Here is a 22,539-nt window from a genome sequence, read left to right on the forward strand (position 1 = left end):
CCACTTCTGTGCAGATGCCTATGTTAATGATTTGTAGAAAATTTCTTCTTTGGCATGATGATTCAAGCCCAGAATCTGATTTTTAATGTGGACCAATCACTTGCCTCTTGGGGGATTATTTCGAACTAATAAAATCAGGAATAGGAGATTTTTGTGTGTATGTACCAAAGTATGAGTTGTTAGCTGAAGGAACTTTTGTGGGTACAATTTGTTTAGAGAGTTCAGATTTTAAGGGCTTTATTAATTATGGTTAAGCACATTTTATTGAAAAGAACAACCTCTGGAGCTGATTAGCTGTGTCCGAACTGAGAGCTCTTTCTTCTCAGTTGATCCTACGGTGAAGTCAGAATAGTGACAACTTCTGTTACCATAGCTACGGAATCTGTTTTCAAAAACACAAGGCTATGATTTCACTATAGTTTGGTGCACATTGAGAAGATGATATGGAAATGGGAATGAAACTTTATTCAGAAATACAGTTGAAAATAAAAATTTCCTGTCCTCTGATGCTTAGATGAGAATTTTTCTTCTCTTTCCAGCTTTCAGGTTTTGTGGGTCAATTTTGGAAGCTGACCTTGGTTCTGTCACTCAGGAAGCCCCTCAAACATTTCCTTCTCACTTCCTAATATGACGGATGACTCAGTGGAAATCCATTGTACTTGAGAGTCACCACAGTTGTGATTAGCCTGTCATGTAGTTGTAATTAAGTCAGAAGATTGGGTTGGGGTTATAGTCAGTTGGGTGAGTCATGTAATTCTTTCTGCATTCATGGAGCTTTTACTGTCCCAGGCACTGAGGCACTATATTCCATCACACAGCAATGAACAAAAGAGGCAGAAGTGAGTATTTTAGTCAGGTTCTGTCCATATGATATGAAGCATAGAATATAAGCCGTGTGTACTTGAACTTTATATATAGCTTGATTGTAGGAAAATGCTTGTTGAAATAGGGTTCCCATTTTCTAAGCAAGTTAACTCCCGTTAGGGGAGCTGCTCTGAGCATTTACTCTGTGTGCTTAGAGTGCATTTGCCTTTAACATGTTATCTCATTTAATCCTTATGACAGCTGTGCACGCTTAGGTACAGTTATTACGTCCCATTTTATAGAGGAGAGCACTGAGGCTCATCGAGGCTAAACTAACTTTAACCTGCCCCACCCCACAATGACTAATGGTGACTCTTTCAAAGGGGTTGAACTTGTCCTGGGAGTGCTTTAGGAAATGCATTTGTTCCTGTGGTGAGGAAATGTGCTCATACTCAGACTGTTCAAAAGTTGTGGGCATCTAGGAAGGTGCAGTGGTGCTAGAACTCACCCAGCCATCGAGAGGTGAGGGCTGGACTGTTGTGTGGGAGGACAGCCAGGGACCTAATAAGGAATGGGTAGCAGAGGACTCTTGAGTGTAGTTCTGTGGGTGAGGATAGGGCACGAGGTTGGGATGCTTATGAAGAGGACATATCCTTTTATTATATTTATATGTGTCTTGTTTTTATTAAAACAGATAGCCCATATTCTGCACCTGCCTTTGTGGTCTGCTCTTTTCCCATTAAATCTGTCCTGAACATCTTGGCTTGACCACCATACGTTTCTTTGCACTGACATTAGAAATGGTGTTACGGGGGCACCTGGGTGGCTCAGTCAGTTAAGTGTCTGCCTTCGGCTCAGGTCATGATCCCAGGGTCCTGGGATAGAGCCCCACATCGGGCTGCCTGCTCAGCGGGAAGCCTGCTCTCCCTCTGCCCTCTTGTGCTTCCTTTTTTTTTTTTTAAGATTTTATTTATTTGAGAGGGAGAGAATGAGAGAGAGAGAGCACGAGAGGGAAGAGGGTCAGAGGGAGAAGCAGACTCCCCGCCGAGCAGGGAGCCGATGCGGGACTCGATCCCGGGACTCCAGGATCATGACCTGAGCCAAAGGCAGTCAGTCGCTCAACCAACTGAGCCACCCAGGCGCCCACTTGTGTTTTCTATCCTCTGTCCTTCCCCCTGCTGTGTTCCTGCTCTCTATCTCTGTGTCAAATAAATAAAATCTTTAAAAAAAAACAAAAACAAAAAAGAAATGGTGTTACGGTCAGAAGTGTACAGATGTGTTATATGGACGGGCCATGCTTTATTGAATTGAAATCCGTGTTATTAGACATTTTCATTTTCTAGCTGTTCTCTGTTGTGCAGTGCTGAGAACAGGAAAGTTCTCTGTCCGTAGTTATGATTTTTTCCCCTAGGAAATAATTGTAGAAGTGGAATTGCTTTTGATGCACGCCCCTGAACATGAAGCTAGTTCATTATCTGCGCCCTTGTCAGCAGTGTAGGCTCTACCTAGGGGGGAAAAAAAAGCGTGTCTGTTTGATAGATAACAAGATAGTATCTCATTTTTTTTTAATTTTATTTTTTAAAAGATTATTTATTTATTTATTTGACACGGAGAGAGAGCACAAGCAGGGGAAGTGGCAGGCAGAGGGAGAGGGAGAAGCAGGCTCCCCGCTGAGCAGGGAGCCCGATGTGGGGCTGGATCCCAGGACCCTGGGATCATGACCTGAGCCGAAGGCAGACGCTTAACCGACTGAGCCACCCAGGCGTCGCTGTCTCATGTTTTAATTGCTATTTCTTTGATTTTGTGTGTGTGTGTGTGGGTGTGTGTGTGTGTGATTTTCTCCTAAAAACTAGTACTGAATTTCCTTTATTAATGATTGATAACTAAGCATTTTCATTGGGGATGTTAACATTTTTTAGTGTAAAATGATCTTCATGATTTCTTTGAAAGCGTTTGTCTCAAAACTGACATTATCTTATGCTATTATTTCTTTTTCATGAAGGGGATTGCTCTTTTTATGTCCTAACCGTCCCAAAAAATTTTTGATCTCCATGAGTGGTAAGAGAAGAATACCATGAACAAAGCTGACGTCCACCTTCTACATTTATTGGCATTTGCTGTGTACAACACATTTGCTATGTGCACTATGCAAACAGGCGTGGGTTCAATACCAGCCCCACCTCCAGGTCCTCGGACTGTGGGCAAGTTGTCTCCAGCCCCCGTTTCTCCATCAGTAACGTGAGGAGAGGGCCACGATGCAGGCCCCACTGCCGTTGAGTTTTACGTCAGCACGCCTGGGGGTAACGCACCCAGCCCTGACCAGGCACATGGTCACTGTGCAGTAATCAGGAGCCATTAATACTCTTTTTCCTTGTTGGAATCATTAAAAGCCAGACTCCTCCCAGGGACTGAGTGCCATAAAAGCCAGGCCCTAAGGAGGGGGTCATGCACAAAGAACTGTTCCCTTCTCCTCTGCTCGTCTCCCACCCCTGTCCCACACTCCCGGGCCTCCTTCCCACTCTGGTTATTGTATTAACTTTATCCTGGAGCACGATAGCTTGGCAACAGCTGTTCTTGGCCAGGCAAGTCTTACTAATTAAGGCCTATACGTCGAGAGGGCAGGTGAGGCCTCATATGCTTGCCTTTCCCCAAGGATCTCCGCTCTTTCCCCTTCCCCATTTTTTGCTCCCCCGAGACCCCGTGCCCCTTCAAAGTGATGGACACATGCATTTGGGCTGCAGGGCTTCCTGATGAGGACATCTGGCTCTTTTCAGGGACTGTTTCCTCTTCAAAGGAGCAGTCCTCCAGCGTGGAATCGTGGAGATGGCCAGCGAGCCATCCCACCCTGATTCTGGATGAGGTTACCACCCTTGCCGCACTCCCCGGCTTTGGCCAGCCTCCAGAACTCCTCCCAGGCGTCCTGGGAATGTGAAGGGATCTCTGCTGTAATTTCGGATTTTCTGATTGGGTTTCGAGATAGGGCAGGGCACATACGGCCGCCTCGGTCCTGCCTGCCACCTGTCGGGCTGGCCTTGCGCCCCGGGGCTGGCCTCGCACCCTGGGGCTGGCAGGATAAAGTGTCCAAAGGCTGCTCTTTGTCCTGAATTGGTCTGGGAATGCAGAGTGACCCTGTGGTGCTGGGGAAGCTCCTCTGGAGAGCAACATGCTAGAGTTACCATTCCTCCCTGGGCCTGGGAGCTCCATCTCTGAGGGACCCACAGCTACGTTTTGAATGTCTTCTCCAGCGTTTTGGGGTGGGGGGTCGGGGTCTCAGGTGCCACGTGTCTGTGCAGGGCCCTGGCAGCTGGTCTCTTGGAACTCGCTTCGTGCTGGAAGGCGCAGACAGTGTCCTTTGCGGACGGAAGGGGAGAGAGGCAGGCTGTAGGCGAGCCTCTCCTGCTCAGCCTCCCAGGCTGGTCCCGTTTTGCAGGAGAGGGAGCTATTTCTGGCGTGGTATAAATCTGCTGCCGCCAGCTAGGGAGAGCTGGGACTGTTACGTAAGGCTGTCCGCACACAGCCTTTGATTTCCTTGCTTCCCTTCTTCTGGGAGACAGGGCTGGGAGGTGGCGAGGCTGGGCATTTCTCTTCTCTCCAGTGTGGCAGGATTATTTTTGGAAACTAGGGGATCTGCTCACATGACAGCACTTTTCATTCATGAGACCCGATCGATGAAATGGGCCTATCTTCATAGCATGGACTTGGGAGGGGGGCAGTGCCATGTGTGGGCAGCTTTGCTTCCCTCCTAAGCAAGGTTTAGAAAGGACAAGGGAGTTATAGGACCAGACACCATAGTTTTTTTTTCCCACTTGCCTGGAGTTATAAGCATTTTCTTTGATTCTTGATTTTCTTTCAAAACCATTTTGGGGATTCACTTTCTTTGGAACCAGAGAACGGTACAGCCTCGAAAATGGCATTTATTTCCTGTGTGTGTGCGTGTGTGTGCGCACGCGCACGCGTATGTGCACAAGAGCGTGGGAAAGTGGGTATCAGGGAGGAAGACACGCATGACAGTCACTGGAGCACCGTCCCCCTTCTATGCCTTCACCCAGCCTAGTGGAGACCGTGACAGCACCCAACCTGCAGTCCCTAGCTGTCCCCAGTCCTGGTCTCTCCCTTTCCAGGGCCCCTTTCCAGGCTTCTCGGAGGAGTCCACAAGAAGTCCTGACAGTCGTCCTTGAGACCATATGGCATCTCCTTTCCTGTGCCTGGGGGTGCCCCGGTGTGGCCCTGACTTCCTGTCTGTGGTGGCCGACACTGCCTCCTCCAAATATTCTTCCTCATTCTGCAGGTAGTCACACTTGGCCTCTTCTAGGATGCCCCCTCCCTTTGTTGTGTGGCGTAGTAGTCGTTGAAGTTTTTGTGTTAATAAGAAATGCTTCCCAGAGGCACCTGAGTGGCTCACTCGTTAAGCATCTGCCTTCGGCTCAGGTCATGATCCCAGGGTCCTGGGATCGAGCCCCACATCGGGCTCCCTGCTCCGCGGGAAGCCTGCTTCTCCCTCTCCCACTCCCCCTGCTTGTGTTCCCTCTCTCGCTGTCTCTCTCTCTGTCAAATAAATAAATAAATAAACAAATAAATAAATAAAATTAAAAAAAGAAAAGAAATGCTTCCCAGTCCCGCTTCTGTTACCCGAGATGAAACTTGGAGCCAGGCACTTAACCAGGCCCCACCACCATTTTCCTGAGTGAGAAGGGCTCCACCAGGCTCCAGCGTGGGTTTGGTTTTATGGGACAGAGGGCTTCAGGCATGTCGAAGCCTGCCGTGAGCCGTATTGTCCCGTGGGGCCAGCGGCTGCTTCTTGGCGGCCTCGCTCTTTCTCCCACATGACAGACAGCATTGCCGCAAAGTGGCAACTCATCCCCTCCTCATCCTCCAGCTGTTCCAACTGTGCATGATATTTTCCACTACTTCGCTGCTTGTCCAGTTATTTAAGAAGCTGGCCGGGGCTGGTGGGAGTGGCAGAGAGGTCAAATGAGGTAGGGAGGGAGCAATAAGATGGAGAAGTAAGGGAGGACTGGACCTGTGTGGTTGCCGCTGGGCGGCCTGCCTGCCCAGCATGGCCCTGGAGGTCATGACCCCACCTTGGGCTGGCTGGGCGGGGACGCATATTATGTGTAGTTGAATGGTTTCAGTGGGGTCTTCACTTTGGGTTCCTTTGCCCCTTTTATGGCAAGAGGGTTTGTTCGTTTGTTTTTAAAGATTTATTTGTTTTAGAGAGCGCACGCGAGCGTGGGGGAAGGGACAGGAGAGGGAGAGAGAATCTAAGCAGACTCCGTGTGAGCGCGGAGCCCGATGTGGGACTCGATCTCACGACCCTGAGATCACAACCTGAGCTGAAACCAAGAGTTGGATGCTTAACCCACTCTGCCAGCCAGGCGCCCCAGGAGGGTTGACTTGAGAGAGAGTGGACAGCTGTAGGAGAAGGGTCAGCAGTAAGAGATCACGTGGGATATGATTCTCCACTCGACTGAACAACATAGTCACACAGGATTACTCACAACTGTAATAGGGCAGTGTCTTTGGGGCCATTCAGATCTAGGTTCAAATCCTGGGCAAGTTATTTATCTCTCTGAGCCAGTTCCTCTCCTGAAAATAGCAGCTGCTGATATTACTTTTATGGGTTGTGAGCCATGAACGAGGTCATGCATGGAAATTACTAAGTCGAGTGCCAGGCCTGTGGCTCATTTTACAATTACAGGAGTGCTGAGGCCATCTGCATTCTGAAATAGCACACGAAGCTCTCACCACCTTCAAAGCACACAGCAGTTTGCTCAGAGAAGCAGTTCTAGAATGGCTGGCCTGGGAGTGGGGCGAGCCTAGTGCTCGTCGGACCTTAGTCAGGCACCTTTGTGAGCGAGTCAGCCTCCAGGGAGTGTCCGGTCCCGGGAGTGGGTGTCCTGAGTCCACAGCCTGCAAGTTACCTTATTCTTGAGAGAAAAACAGTGTGTTGTAGACATAAATATGCCTCCGTGGTATGTTCAGGTGCTAAGGCTTAGGCTCCCATCCCAGGCCTGGCAGGCCATCTACTTCCATTATGTCTACTTCTCCCGGCTGCTTGGTGACCTGTTGGTGGCACCTGCATTTTATAGATGAGAGACATCTTGGAATCCCCAGTGTTGGGTCTCAGTCATCGTCCTGTGGGGCCGAAAGGGTCTGGGCTGACTCTGATTTGCCTTCTCACCAGGCTGGGGGTGACATGGGGGGCTCCTGAGGTGTACTGTGGCTTCAGATCCAAAGGCCCTTGTGTGAGGCAAAATTCTGAAGTCATTCTTTCAAGATTGCCATCCCCTGGCTTTAATCAGTCCAGCACTAACCTAGGTTCTGGCTCAAAGGGGCCTGCAGTTGGAATGAAGGTTATTGATCACATGACTTTAAGACAGGGAGCCTGCCCTGGATTATGTGAATGTAATCACAGGAGTCCTTAAAAGCAGAGAAGGAAGATGGGAGAGGGTATAAAGATGTGGAGGAAGGTGGGGGGGGGGGTAGGTTCCAGGTGTGAGAAGGATTCAACATGCTGTTGCTCTGAGATATGGGGGGCACAGGCAAGGACCTGGGAACTGTGACAAGGAACACAGGATGGCTAGGAGCAAAGACTGGCCCCCAGTAGACAGCCCAGCCAGGAAACTGGGATCTCATTCCTGCAAACACAGGAAACCAATTTCTGCCAACCACCTGAATAAGCTTGGATTCAGGCTCTTCCCCAGAGAGCCAGGAAGGAGCACAGCCCTGCTGACCTGTTGCCTGGGGCCCAGTGAGGCCCGTATCAGATTGCTGACCTAGAAAAAACTGCGAGTTGGTAAATAGGTGTCTGTGGCAGCTTGTCACAGCATCAGTGGGGGACTGATACAATCCTGAGGAGCAGTTTGTCCCTTTTTGAAAACTTTTGCCGTACTTGGACCTGTTTGTGCAGAATTGCTAAGTTATGACAGTAAGTCACAGTCCCAGATATATTGAATGCCTTTGCCCAGAAAATGGAAGCCTCGAAAGCTCAGGCACCTGGCTGGCCATGGAGGGAGTCACCCAACACCGGCTTCCCCTTGTCACCTGTTGGGCCACCAACCTGGAGCCCTGGTCTAGTTTATCCCCCCGACAACCTCTGAGTTTGTCCTGACGGAAGCTCCTTTTTTTGGCCCTTGGGAAGTAGGTGATTCGTGTCCGCAGAGGGCAGCTGCGTCTGAACAGTATCACTTGGCTCTCCTGCCAGGGGTCCCCTGTATGTGGGTGAGGGAGGAGGGTTCATGCGGATAGTACTGGGGAGGGGGTTAGTGCGGGGGAGGGGCTGATGACACAGAAGCCTTCCCATAATATCCTGTGCTTTTGGGGCTCCTCATGTGGCTTAGCTGCAAGGGACAGTCTGGGTTCATGCTCGCTCAAGGTCTTCCCTGATCCGGATGAGGCATCTGAGGCCCAGAGGGGCAGCGCTACCTCCTCAGTGTCACACAGCTCTCTGGGTTTTAGTTCCGGTTTCCAAAACTCGCATGCTGGGGGGTGGGGGTGGGGGACGAACTTGCACACGTGTACTTGTCAGCAACAAACTGGAGCAAGATGAGTGGCCCGTCACGTCCCCTGACAACCAGGGGGCAGGATCGAGGACCACAAGTTGAGAGGAAGAGTGAGGCAGGGGAGCCGGGATTAAGGGCCTCAGGCCGGAGGCCAGAGAATTCTCTCAGCTCGAATGCGAAGCTGCCTCCGGGCGTACTTTCTCCTACTTCTTTCCCTGGCACCCCTTCGGCTGAAGAATTGACCAGGTTGCAGAATTTCTCACTCCTCTGCTGAGAAAAATCCCTCCTTGGCGCAGGCTCGGCAAGCAGAATTCAGGCAGGGAAACAGAGGCGCTTTCATGGCTCAGGACCATGCACTCTCACTTTGCCTAAGCCCTGTTTGTTCCCTCTGGCTGAAAGAGGCCTTTTGCTCGGGGTGCCAGGGTTTGCCGGAGCCAGAGAGCACCCAGGGCTGCGGCTGCTTTGTTCCTGGACCCCATGAAGCCTCACAAATGCTCGCGTGCGGTAGACGGAGGGGAAGGCAAGAGACCGGGTGCTGGGAATTGTCTTCACGTTGGGTTTCCGTCACTTGTTGCAATGAAGACGTGGATTGCTGGCTCTGTGACCTTTGGAAAGTTACTGAACCTCTCTGAGCATGGCTTGCCTCAACTGTAAAATGGGGCTGGTCACAGGACCCCAGCAAGGACGGGGAGGTGGTGGTGGGTGGTGTAAGAGCTTCCAAAAACAAACTCTTAATAAAAGTTGATATTGGTGGGGCACCTGGGTGCCTCAGTCGGTTAAGCATCTGTCTTCAGCTCAGGTCATGATCCCAGGGTCCTGGGATCGAGCTCCGTGTTGGATTCCCTGCTCAGCGGGGAGTCTGCTTTTCCCTCTCCCTCTGCCCCTCCCCCACTCGTGCCCATACTGTCTCTCTCTCAAAAAAATAAAATCATAAAAAAAAAGTTGACATGGTTAAGACTTGACAGATGTGCACTGCTTCACAGAATACCGGTGTTCAAAATTGTGCACCTTTAGGTACATTCAAGGGTCACTTCTCTTAGTAAATAATTTTGGGGGGGAGCCAATTTGAGAATTTGTAAAACTGGAGGGTTTGCTGTGTGCTTAGCATGGTGCTGGCTACTTTACTTATATCTGTGTCTATAATCTGTTTAACAGTCTGAGAGATGTGGGTATTATTGCCTCAGAGAGGAGGAATCCGAGGCTCTGAGACATACAGGAGCTCATCTCTCCCCCCTCTCCCCCAAATGATGCTTTGGGATTGTTGGGGTCCCGTGCTGGGTGGCCTCCTTGCAGCGGCTGCTTGCCTCTGGAGTCTGATTGGGTGCCTGGCTCTGTTTATTTCTGATCCTTGAGCTCTTAGAGACCCAGAGTTACCAGCAGAATACTGCATTATGAGTAAAAGCGCTGATAAACCACTGTTCTGGGAAACCTGATTTTTGAAATGTTAGGGTGTCTCTCACAGCACTCCTCACCTGCCTACACTTTGGGGAAGAAGAGAAGCATCGTCGCCCCTCCCCCACCATCCCTGAGGTCTCCCCAGGGGACACGGGCTCTGACTTTCTTCAAGCTAGAAACGGGGTGAGGAACTTGCAAGCCAACTTTTGAGGGGTTTATAGGTGAGACTTCCTGATTCCTGAATTGTTGTGTGTGCGTCATCTTACACGAAATCACATTTGGTGTGTATTGGTCAGTAATGGAAATGATTCGGTGAGGTTCGATTGGCGCCATCCTGGAGAGCCCACGGGGTATGGTCCTCATCCCTGGAACACCTCAGGCGTGCTTCAGAAGGTTTCCTGTTGATTTTTGTTAGTCCTCAAGGTTAGCATTTGGAGTTGAAATTTGGGAGTTTAGACCCTTTGGTTCATATGTGGATCATAGAACTACCACTTCATAGCTTCAGAAGATCCTCAGCATCATTTGGACCAAATTCTTTGTTGTTCAGTCATTACTGTTTATTCTGTAAATATTTACTTAGTACCCAACAGGTGTCAGGACCAGCTTTCAAGATGCTCACAATGTGTGGGAGATGTGTGTTCGGGACAAGTGATGATGGAGGCATGGAGGTTGAGTCAAACACAGGGAGGCTTTTCCCAAGGTGAACTCCATTAGGTAAACGCCACACAGCTAGGTATCACGTGGAGAAAGGTTTCACAGTGAAATAGGATGGGAAGTGCTGGCAAGTGAATATTATGGTTGAATCTGCGAATCTGTGATTATTTTGAGAATGTTAGATGTACCTGGCACGGAGGCCTGTGTCTGAGGTGGATTATCTCCTCTTCCAGAATTTCAGTGGTTTGGGTTGGCTGTAATTTGTAACTTTTTTTTTAATTTTTTTTTTTAAATTTAATTATTAGTTGACAGAGAGAGAGACAGCGAGAGAGGGAACACAAGCAGGGGGAATGGGAGAGGGAGAAGCGGGTTTTCTGCTGAGCAGGGAGCCCGATATAGGGCTCCATCCCAGGACCCTGGGATCATGACCTGAGCCAAAGGCAGACGCTTAATGACTGAGCCACCCAGGCACCCCTGTAACTACTTTTGTATTGATAGAAGTTTAGGTTGTTTTCCATTTGACTTTAATGGGCTAGAGATTGGTCTTTTCTTTTCAAGAAGGGCTTCTCAATACAGTGGAATATTATTCAGCCTTTAGAAAGAATGAAATTCTGACACATGCTCCGACATGGATAAACCTTGAGGATATTATGCTAAGTGATATAAGTCAGTTGCAAAAAGACATAGTATGGTTCCACTCACATGAGGCACTTAGAGTAGTGAATTCATAGGATAGAAAGTAGATGGTGGTTGCCAGGTTCTGGCGGGAGAGGGGGCTGGGGGGTTGTTTAATGGGTGCAGTTTCAGTTCTGCAAGACGAAAAGCGTTCTGGAGATTGGTTGCACAACAGTGGGAATGGACTCAGTACTACTGAACTTTACACTTAAAAATGGTTAAGAGGGTACATTTTATGTTATGTGGCTTTTTTTAAACCACAACACAACAAAAATATTATGACCAAAGAAAGTCACGTGGTGAGCATTAAAATTCACAAATTATGGGATATGATGTACCTCAAGTGCAGCATATGCATATGAATGCACATGCCTATGTACTTAATTCTCTTCACCGGGGTTTGAGATGAGAAAATAAATTGTAGTAGTTCTGTTCTGCTTAAAAAAGAGAGGCCTCTCGAGCTTCTGAAGGCTTTGCCAGTTGCGGCACATAAGAAGTGTACTTTGTACTTCAAAATGGTTGCTTGTGTTCCCTTTTGAGGCTTGAGTGAGCATTTGCTGATGTGCCCAAACTATGTTTTTTAGAAAGTGCTTATACTTTGAGCTATTTTTTTTTTCTTAAGATTTTATTTGTTAGAGAGAGAGAGAGAGTACACAAGCAGGGAGAGGGAGAGGGAGAAGCAGACACCCTGCTGAGCAGGGAGCCCGATACAGGACCCTGGGATCATGACCTGAGCCAAAGGCAGATGCTTACCTGACTGAGTCACCCAGGCGCCCTTGAACTATTCGTTTTATAACAATATGTTTCTGGAGTGAGTGTATGACTACTGTAAATTGAAGCAAAGGCGCCAAGAGGCAGGACAGTAGCAATTTAGGACATGTAATGAGAGTTTAGGCCAATTCCCTCACTTTATGGACTTTGAAAGCGAAAGTTGTATAATCCACGGTTGAGGTCTTCTTTAAGAGATCTGTGTATTTGAGGGCGCCTGGGTGGCTCAGTCGTTAAGCGTCTGCCTTCGGCTCAGGTCATGATTTCAGAGTCCTGGGATCGAGTTCCTCATCGGGCTCCCTGCTTGGCAGGAAGTCTGCTCCTCTCTCTCCCACACCCCCTGCTTGTGTTCCCTCTCTCGCTGTCTCTCTCTCTCTTTGTGAAATAAATAAAGAAAACCTTAAAAAAAAATAAATCTGTATATTTGAAACCCCTTGTTTAAAAAAAAGAATACATTGATTCGAGTGGAATTTTCCTAGCTTTCAGTAGAACAGTAGCATTTTGCAAAGGGAGAAAGTATTTCAAACTTCTGTGTTAGGATCATCTAGAATGCATCTGAGTACAGATTATGGAAGGTTTGAGTGAGGGTTCAGTCTGTTAGCGGGTTTAAAACTTTTGGAGGGCCATGTTCATCATCTCCCATCTCTCTGGGCCAGGCATCTTTCCATGATGATAAACTCATATGGGCTCTGAAACTTCTTTTTTCGGCTGCATGGTTACCTTGTCTGTGGTGGAGCTATAATGGACCCCCTGCTCTCTGTAGCACATTGGCCGTTCTTAGCATTTCACAGTGATAAATATCCTGGGCCCACGTCCACCCGAGCCAGAGGCCACATACATCTAGCCAAGGCTGCCCTCCTGAATTTATCATCACCCCTCCCATCCCAAGTAATGCCTAAAACGGTTTCTTAAAACTCTTGCCAAATTGAACCTTTTTATAATTTTTAAATCTTTGTCAGTCTGATAAAGAGACTTTTTTTTGGGCGGGGGGAGATCACTGTGACGGTTCCTTAACATATTTGGTGTGTGTGTGTGTGTGTGTGTGTGTGTGTGTGTGTGTGTGTGTGTGTGTGTGTTTGTGTATTTCTTTTTTGGGGACTAGAGAATCTTTATATCCTTTGACCATTTTTTTCCCTTTTGAGCTGTTTGCTTCAGGTTTGTGAATCATGCGCATTATTTAGACATTAATTCTAAGTGTCCCTGGTTTAATTTCACTGCCATTTTACTGTAGCAGGCCTTCCTCACCTTTGAGTTCTTTCCGTTCATCTGTTCATTAGTGGGAGCCCGTAAGGTGTGGTTGGCATACCTGGCTGGAGCTTCCCCGGGAGTATCCGGCATCAGATCTTTAAGCTTTTTAAATATCTGACAATGTCTTTCTGTTGTCTTTGCATAAAACAGTAGCTTCATTGGCTCACAGGTCTCTTCTGGAGTTCTCCTGGTCTGCCTCTTCAGGCCTCTGCGGCCTGCAATGTTTTTGGGATTCTGCTTGGGAATTCCAGACTTTTTCTTATCAGGAGGCTTATCCGTTTGTATTTGAATCACTGACTAGATGTTACAATCTGGTTTTATCCCTGGTTACCTTTCACTTTTCACCAGGGATCTACAGGCTCCCCAGCTCCTTCCCACGTTGTATTTGTGTATTCACTCTAATGAGGGCTGAATTCATTTATATCTAATCGGAACTCTTGGTGTATTGTGGTAAATAACCTCTTGTGGAGGGCAAGGTCACAGACCTAGGGCTGTGGTTTTTGGTCCGGACTGACTGTGCCGTGTTGGTGTTGGGTAAAATGTCTGTTAGCTTTCCCCTCTTTTTGTTTTCTTTCTTGTTAAAAAAAAAAAGAACTATACTGGTTATTAACTATTAACTATACTGATTATTGTTATACTTATTAAAAAAAAAAGAACTATATAATGGAGCAGTAATTCTCAAACTTTGTTGGGCCCAGGATCCCTTAAAAATTAGTGAGGATCCCAGAGAGCTTTTGTTCATAGGTGTTATATTGATTCATATGTATTGTATTAGAAATCAAAACAGAAAAATTTAAGCCACAGCGGTACAGAAGTACACATGCCATTAATAAGCCTTCAGGACAAGGTGTCACCACACATCATGTGGTCTCCGGAAAACTCCCCTGGTGCTCTGTGAGAAAGAATGAGGGTGAACTACCTTAGAAAATCTGACCTGGTGAGCCCTTCAAACTGGTCTCAGGGAACCCCAGGGGTTCTCAGGTCGCACTTTGAGAACTGTTGTGCTAAAGCAGGTCCACAATTTACTGCAGTTTCTTTTATCAAAATCGAAGAATTTGGTGGGAAATACCTTGGTTTGAAGGAAACACTTTGCAGAATTTGTGATCTGAACCCACATCATCTCAGGGCCCTTATTTTGTCCTCCCCCCCCCCCCCCCAGAGACTTTACTAACTCTGCTCTTCTCTCTGGATTGTCCCATAGATTCCCTGTAAGGAGCCCCTGCTGGTGTGCCAGACCTACCGGGGGCTGTCTACCCGACTGCCCCAGACTCCGGCAACGGGGCCCCCGATGGCAGTGGGCACCTCCCTGTGAAACCTGCCAAGCTGGACGCCACAGCTCCGCACGACGACACTTTGGCCAACTCTGTGCCCCCTTTGGAGGCGTGCAACCATGCAGTCCTAGCCTGCAGCCCGGGCATCCCTGAGGAGCACTATGTAAGCGAGGCTGTGGAAGATGCTCCCAGCTGCAGAGGGTACCGGGATGCCTGCACCATCACCGGTAAGGGGGCCTTTCCTGCCTGGGACAGAGTAGGGGGCCCAGGGGCGTGGCCACAGGAGTAGGTCTGGGGGAGGTGTGAAGGGCCGGGGAGAAAAAGTCTGAGTGCAGAGAGTCGGAGCTTTGCGATTCCGAGCCCCGCCATGCAGAACCCACGTGAGATGAAGAATCGCCGTGAAGTTTAAGGATGGAAATTTTGAACCCTGAGCAGCCTGTGGTGATGCTCAGTGTAGTTTGGTGCTCCCCCCCACCCGCACTGAGGCTCAGTGTCTGATTCACACATAAAGACAGGTGGAATGGAGATCACACACGATTGCCTTGTGGGGTGCAAACCTGGAGAACTGCTTGCGGTGCCCGGCACCTACTGCCAAGGCTTGCCTGGATAGCGCTTCCTACAGATGCTTGCATCAGTCACACCTTCCCCGTGTCCCAGGAGCAGAGTTCATCATGCTGGAGCTCTTGCTTGTTCCTTTCCCCCCCGAGGGATCATCGGGACAGCACACGCAGGGGCTCCGAGCAGATATGGTGTAGTCTGGGGTGCACAGACAGCAGCGAGGAGCATTGTTAGAGTTACATCCAGATGCCTTCATATCAAAGTTCGCCCTGGTTCTCATTTTGTCTGCAGTGTTTACTTTTCTCCTCCTGTTTGAAACAATGCCCGGTGACAGCTGAAAATGTGCAGATTTGCTTCCAGTAGCTTTCCACTGCTCTGTCTCACAGTTAAGCCTGGGGGACCTCCTGTGTATCAGGAGTGTCCCAAGTACGGAGGGCCACCGGGATGGCCCAGGATCCCAGCCTGGGTGCCTAGCCCTTATGCTGGGCTCCGGCCCCGCGAGTGAGTGGCCCTCTGGCTGCTCGTGCACTGAATCCCGCCCCTGCTGGCCTGCCCACTTCTGGAAGGAGACATTTCCTCCAGCTCCTCTCCCTCCATGTCATCCATTTCCCCTTGCTCATGGAGCTCTCCTCTGAGCACAGAAACGTGCTGTGATCTCTCCCTTTGTAAAAAGACTCATTCGCGGCCCCCACGGCCAGTGCCCGTATCCATGTCTCTGCTCCTCTCTGTGCTCACTGCATCTTCTCTTCTGTTCTCACCTGTGTCCAGTGCAAGCAGGCTGCGAGCCCCCCATTCCCCCAGCACTGAGGGCCTCGTCCAGTGCAGGGGTCCGTCCTCAGGCTTCATCTCCTTACCTTTTCAGCAGGGGTTGACACTGCCGACCACTCCCTTCTCCTGGAAATCGAGTCCTCCCTTGCCTCCCTGATTCTCCTGTTCTCCTACCTTGCTGGCTGCTGGTCCTCCCGAGCCTGGGGCTGTTGGAGGGCCCAGGGCTCAGTCCTCCTAAGCCCCTCGGTCTCTCATCAGCACCCGTGCCCCAGGTGATCTCCCCCAGTCGCCAGGATTTAAAATCTGCCCCACGCTGACCCCTGTCCTCAGACTAATCCTCTCCCCTGGAGGCCAGACGTGTTGGTTTAACTCCACATACAACATCTTCGCCTGGATGCCTATAGGTATCTTAAACTCGAACAGCCAAAAATGAACCGATTTCCACCTCTGCCTGCTTTTCCTGTGGTCTACCCTGTCTTTATAAATGGTACTCCTGTCCTTCCAGTTGTCCAGGCCGGATACCTCAGAGGCATCCGTGGCCTCTGTATCTTTCACACCCCAGTTTGCTGGGAAGTCTCTTGGCTGTGTCTTCAGCGTGTCCAGAATTTGACAGCTTCTCACCAGCTCTACGGCATCTACCCTGTTCTGTGCCACCTTCCTCTTATGTCTGGATTATTGCAGCGACCTCCTAATTGGGCCTCCTGCTTCCGTGCTTGCTTCTGTGCAGGCTGTTCTCTGTCTACCCACCAAAGAGGCTTTTTAAACACACAATCAGATGATTTATTTAACTCTTCTGCTCCAGACCTCCAGTGGGCTCCTCTCTGACTGTGGCGGGTTGTGGTCTCAGTGACAGGGCTTTCCTACCCCCCTGACCGTCTCATCTGTGCCCACTCCACCCCAGACACACTGGCCACTTTGCTAATCCTTGGACTCACCAGGAATGTGCTGCCTCAGGGCCTTTGTTCTTGCTGCTGCCCAGCACCTGGATCACTTTACCCCCCGATGTCCTCATGATTCCCTCTTCACTTTCTCCAAAGGGCATTTCATTAGAGGCCTTTTCGTGACTGCCCTTTTCCCTTTCCTGGGACTTAGTCATGAGCTACCATGTGTTCGTATTTTAGGGCAAGGACTTTGTGCAGCCCTGAATCCCAGTGACTAAAATAGCATCTCACTAAGGCCAGTGCTTGGCAAGTGGGGTCTATTATCTCCTTTTTACAGGTAAAGAGACTAAATCATGAGAGGCTCAGCATCCTGCCTAAGATCCCTGAGCTCTGAGGGGTGAGATTTGCGTGCAGGTTGTGACCCTGGAACAGGAGTTCTCACCTCCCCCCCCCCCCCCCGGAATACAGTCCAGTGGGGTGGACAGATGAGCAAGTGAAAATGGACAGTGCACCGTGGTTAGCACAGTGATAAGCACGGGCACATGGGAGCACGCTGAGGGGGGTGCCTGGCCGAGCCTGGGAGGGGGAAGTTTGGGGGAGGACCCATAGGGCTTCCTGGAGGAGGCAGTGTCCCAACTGCGTCCTCATTTGTCCAAGCGTGTGAACTAACTCCCAGGCTTCCAGTGGCATCTGTGCCAGCGAAATCCAGGAAACGTCCAGCCTGTTGAAATAGTTTTACTTTCTCTGAACGTGACAGCCGAGGGCAAAGAAATGGTAGAATGCAGTGCTGAAACTTCAAACGCCACAGGGCGTGGTGCCTGGGGGCCCTTTGCTGGGACGTGGGTGGCAAGCCCCGAGGACAGCTGAGCAGCAGAGCTCAGTGCTGTCCCGTTTGGCGGTGGCTCAGTAAACAGGAGTGTAAGCACAGACCCTGTTACGTGTTCAAGGTGCTGGGCAGCCCGATGATGCAGGACCTGCTCAGGTTCAAGTCTTACTGGATGGTCACTGAGAGGAGGACACAGAGTGAAAAATATTCTTGGAGAGACCTGGAGTGTCCCCAAGAACGCCTCTGTGCCTCCAGGGGCTTCGCCAAGTGCAGTCCCGGGAGCCCACTTGGCATCCGGCCTCTGATAAATACCCTCCGCCCCTGGTTCCCAGCGAGCAGTGAGGTGAACAGCAGACTTTTTGTTCCTCTTTCATTTTTAGGCAGAGCCCAATGTCCAGCACAAAGCCCTGCTCCCCTGCTCCTCCCCCCTCCCCTCAACTTAAGGATATCACATTTTGGGGTGCGTCATTTTCTCTTTGGGGCGGTTTAACAAGATGAGCCGATAGGGTGCCCAGGCTGCCTGGAGTTACGTAACCCATTGTGCCTCCGGAGCAGCTCACAATCTTAGGATTTGCCCCAACAAGCAAACCGAGAAAGCTGCTGAGGAAGGCACAGGAGGGTAGCTGTGCCGAGGTCCTGCCCGCGCTGGGGTTCTCATGGAGAGTCCCCTTTCTCACTGAACTGCCTTTGGAGTTGATTTCTGTACATGGCATTGGTACTTCAGTTCGGGCAGCCCGTTGGGGCCCAGCCTCTGCCAGGACTCGGCCAAGGCAAGCTCATTCGGACAGACTCCTGTGGTAAGTTGTCTGCTGTTTGTTTTCTCTGCGGTGTGGCCGGAAAGGAGAGGAGACCACAGGAGAAGTAGTGTCTCTCCTGCCCTGTTCTGCTTGGTGGGTCGTCCTTGGGCACGTGTGGGGAAATTGCAGTATCGCATCACCAAAGGGCAGAGCCGAGGGTCCTTAGAGGCTGCTGCCGCCTCATCCCCTCGTCCCGGAGGCTCAGGGGAAGCAGTGACACGCGGCCAAGAGGGGCAGCTCTGAGTTGGGACCAGGCCTCCTGGGCTCCCACCACCTTCCCCTTGTGGTTCACTGCAGCAGCTAAACAGGGAGGGTCTCCAAGCCCTGCTCTGGCCTCTCCAACTCTTCAGTTTTTCCTAATTCTGTGTCTTCATCCTGGTTTCTCAGAACCTCACCTGGCATCTGGGTCAGTGAGGACTTTTTTGAAAGGCAAAGAACAGAGTTAGCGTCTCCCTTCCTCCTCCTCTCTTTTCTGCCTTTCCTGTTTTTTTTTTTTTTTCTTTACTAAGTGTGCTTGGCCCCGTCCGTACCTCTGATCCACACCCCAGTGATGGAGAGCTTGCGAATCAGCTCTGCTCTGGCTTGTCTCCCCTGCTGGGGGGCCGATCAGAGTCCGATGATGGATGAGTGTCTGGTATCTGCCCTGCCTACATGCTGTTACCAAGAGCTGTCTGGGCCCAAACCCAGTAAACTGAGAGGCGAGCCCCTCTCGGCCTGTTCGAATTGGTTCAGTTTTTCAGGACATTTAAGAGTTTGGATGAGAGATGATGGGGTCCCGTGAGTGTGTGAGCGTGGGGGGGCTACGTAAAGCTCCTTCAGGCATGTTCCATGATTCTGACCGAATCAGAAGAGCTCCTCAAGGCCAGCATTTTGCTGGGGTCCAGCATGAGAACTGGTTCTTGCCCCGAGCACTGGGGGCGGGCGGAGGTGTAGCTGACCAGCGGCGGCCCCATGAGAATTGCTCCCACTCTGCAAATCCACTGTTTAGGATTTGTTCCTTTTCCATCATTAGCCTAAGCCATCAAACTAGATGGTTTATCCTCTGAAAACATGCTCAGAGAAGATATTATGGGTGTTTTTTATGAATTCAGTTTAATGTCTTTGCTTTTATTGGTTCATGTCTGATGTAAAATTCCTCATGTGTTTTCCGTTGAAAAGTTATAACCTAAATGGTACTTGGCTGAATGAAACAGAAAAGAATGGACCGTGAACTATCCCTTCTTTCATGGGGTGAGAAGATGTGAATTAGAATCCAGGGAATTACACGTGTATGTTTTCTAAACTCTTAACTTGGAAGTGTTCTTTTCTTCTTCTTAGTGGAATGTGCTCTGTTTAGCAGTTGGTTTTTGCTCATGGAATGCAGGGGGAAGGCCTCGTACGCTGATTTCCAGAGCTAATGTTTAATCTTCAGCAAAACACGCAGTCATTCACGTCTCTTTTAAGTACTCTATAAGTGATTGTGGAGGCCAACTCTGATCCTCCTTCTCCATCAGTCCTTCATTGTGAGGTGAGTGGGGAGAATGTTTGTCACACAGGGTCTTTGACATACATTGTAAAATTTAGGTAAGACGCGTTAGTAAGATTCTTAGCATGCAGTCGGGAAGCTGTAGTTCCAGGTGCTTGATACATATATTTTTATCTTCCTAACTGGTTTTCGTTTTGAATTTGAAACAAGTTTTGAAAGTATCCAGTGTATTCCTGTTAGTCTTTACCCATTTTAAACCATTTCAGGAAGCTGGCAAATAGTAAATTATGTTAAGCAAAATTAAAGAAGGATCTTATTATTCTTTTTAAAGATTTTATTTATTTGAGAGAGAACGAGAGCGAGAGAGCACACAAGCAGAGGGGAAGGGGCAGAGGCAGAGGGAGAAGCAGGCTTCCCATTGAGCAGGGAACCTAATGCAGGGCTCTATCCCAGGACCCTGAGATCATGACCTGAGCCGAAGGCAGATGCTTAACCAACTGAGCCACTCAGGCGCCCCAAGAGTGATCTTATTTTAAAGTATTAATCAGGCGTGCTTTGCAGGGGCTTCAGAACATCGATCCCAGCAGCAAATAGCATTCCTCATGGTGTTCCTTCAGAAGCTCCATTTTCATAATGAATTTATATTAATTTGATTTGCAGGTATCAGAGTGAGGTCGCTTCATGCATGCTTTTGTCAAGGTGCCCTCTTTTCGATGTGACCAGACCAGGGTTCAGAGGCATTTGCTGGCTGAGGGGCCAGGTGTGGGCCTCTGGCCTCAGCACCCTGTTTGCCCCCTTGGCCAGGGTCTGCTGTAGGGGCTTTCCAGGGACTTGGCGAGAGAGGGTGTGCGGCTGCCAGGAGCAGGCCTTGCAGCTGGGTTCAGATGTTCCCCTGTCTGTGCAGTTCAGCGGTGACTCTGGGACTTGCGGCCCAGAGAGACCTGTCTGTGTTCCCTGCCCTCCCCACCCCCCGTGTGAACATTGACGGATTTGAGCCCTTCCAGCTGAGACCATCATGAACTGGAACTTTATAGCTGTAATTAGACCTGGAACAAATCAGATTTCATAAATCTTGTATTAGTCAGGGCTCTCCGGAGAGACAGAACCAACAGGATATACATATATAAAGAGGTTTATTATAAAGAATTGACTCACGGGATTATGGAGGCTGACAAGTCCCAAGGTCTACAGTCAGCAAGCTGGAGGCCCAGGGGACCCAGTGGTGTAGCTCCAGGCCAAAGACCAGCAGCTTGCAAGCTAGGAAGGGCCAGTGTTTCAGTTTGAGTCCAAAGGCAGGAAAAAGTTGATGTCAGAGCTCCAAGGCAGTCAGGCTGGAGGATTATCTTACTCGAGGGAGGTCTCTTTGTTCTATTCAGGCCTTCACCAGATTGGATGAGGCCCACCCACATTAAGGAGGGCAGTCTGCTTTACTCTGTCTACTGATTTAAATGTTGATCTCTTCCAAAGATTCCTTCACAGAAACAGCCTGAATAATGTTTGGTCAACTATCTGGTCATCCCATGGCTCAGTGAGGTTGACAGTTAGCCATCACAAATGCTAACAACAGGCTGACCTTACAAGTGGTTGCTCCATGCCTACCTAGCAGGCTTCCAAGCACCTCTGGGGAAACTCATTTCGTCCTTGGCACAACCCTGCTAGGGTAGGGGGTGGGGTGGGTATTGTTATCACCCATACCTTTAAGGAGGCGTAGAGTGGAGTGGCCTGTCCTCTCATGTAAAATAGGGGTCCTTGGGGTTTAGACCCAGCAGTGGCATTTGCTGAGCCTATTTCAATGAACTTCCTCCATTGTGAAAATTTTTTTTTTAGAGACAGAGAGAGCTAGAGCAAGTAAGCAGGGGGAGGGGCAGAGGGAGAGGGAAAGAGAATCTTTTTTTTTTCTTTTTTTAAGATTTTCTTTATTTGAGAGAGAGTGAGAGAGAGCACGTGCACACAAAGGGAGAGGGAGAAGCCGACTCCCCGATGAGCAGGGAACCCAATGCGGGGCTCCATCCCAGGACCCTGGGAACATGACCTGAGCCCAAGGCAGACGCTTAACTGACTGAGCCACCCCAGCACCCTGAAAAATTTTTTTAATGATTTCATTTAATTAGGGTTTTAAATTATAAAAATAATACATTCAAGTGGTAAAACTTGGATTATACCAAAGCACAGCAATGTAGAATAACTCTATCATCTATGTAGTTTAACGGTGTTTTTTAAAAAATCATTCCAAGAAGTTTTTTTTCTAGATTCTTTTTCAGAAAAACACAAATGGGACCATACCCTATACCCTGATCTGCATTTTAAAAAAGTTGACACTACCACTTAACGATTGTTTCATTACGATACATGTAATATTGCCTTAATCTTTTAAAATAGCTACAGAGTCTCCTGTTGTTTCTCATCCTTATCATTTTTTTTAATCCAGCAATTCTCAGGTGTACCGTTCCTTTTTATAACATTTTAAAATTTGTCCTTTATTAATTGCAAATGGATAAATCACTCATCCTTCTCAAGACCACTTTTAAAGAACCAGCATCATGGCATGATGCTGCCCCACTGTAACGTAGACGAGAAGCTAAAGCAAACCGCTGTGACCTGGATTTCAGCTGCGATGGCGTGCACATGGCCTCGTCAGGGTGCCTGACAGTCAGGTCCTGCCTCTCTGCGGGTGGAATCACCCGGAAGGTGGCAACTGCAAGGGCAACTGACTGTGTGCTGGGCACTTAAGGTCCAAGCAAGAGCCGCTGTTTGGGGCAGACCCCTCTTGGTGGAGCCTTTACGTTATTTCCAGGGTTTGTGTTTTAACAGGACGCCTGGGAACATTCTTGCATGTGTATCTTTTGGGTCACTTATCCTATGTGTCTGTAAGGTAACAGGGGATGTGCATTTAGTATTTGGTCTATACCACAGCACTGCTTGCACCC

The 22,539-nt window shown here is 49.2% G+C and overlaps 1 protein-coding gene across 7 annotated transcripts in view; it reads left to right on the plus strand.

Annotated features, from left to right (window-relative positions):
• TRAK1 (trafficking kinesin protein 1) overlaps window positions 1-22,539 on the plus strand; it is a 175,142-nt gene that overhangs the window by 49,436 nt on the left and 103,167 nt on the right. For 3 of the 7 annotated variants that reach the window (XM_035725653.1, XM_027582461.2, XM_035725581.1), the window contains exon 2: window positions 14,248-14,544. Coding sequence is in view for 3 of the 7 variants with exons in the window: in XM_027582454.2 (XP_027438255.1) it covers window positions 18,057-18,147 (91 nt within the window). In the remaining 4 variants the exon portion in view is untranslated. Of the gene's footprint in view, window positions 1-14,247; window positions 14,545-17,811; window positions 18,148-22,539 lie in introns of those variants that run through there. The other 4 variants (XM_035725676.1, XM_027582454.2, XM_027582457.2 and 1 more) reach the window with 4 other exon arrangements.

This window comes from Zalophus californianus, chromosome 1 (genome assembly GCF_009762305.2).
Source record: "Zalophus californianus isolate mZalCal1 chromosome 1, mZalCal1.pri.v2, whole genome shotgun sequence".
Classification (NCBI taxonomy): Eukaryota; Metazoa; Chordata; class Mammalia; order Carnivora; family Otariidae; genus Zalophus; species Zalophus californianus.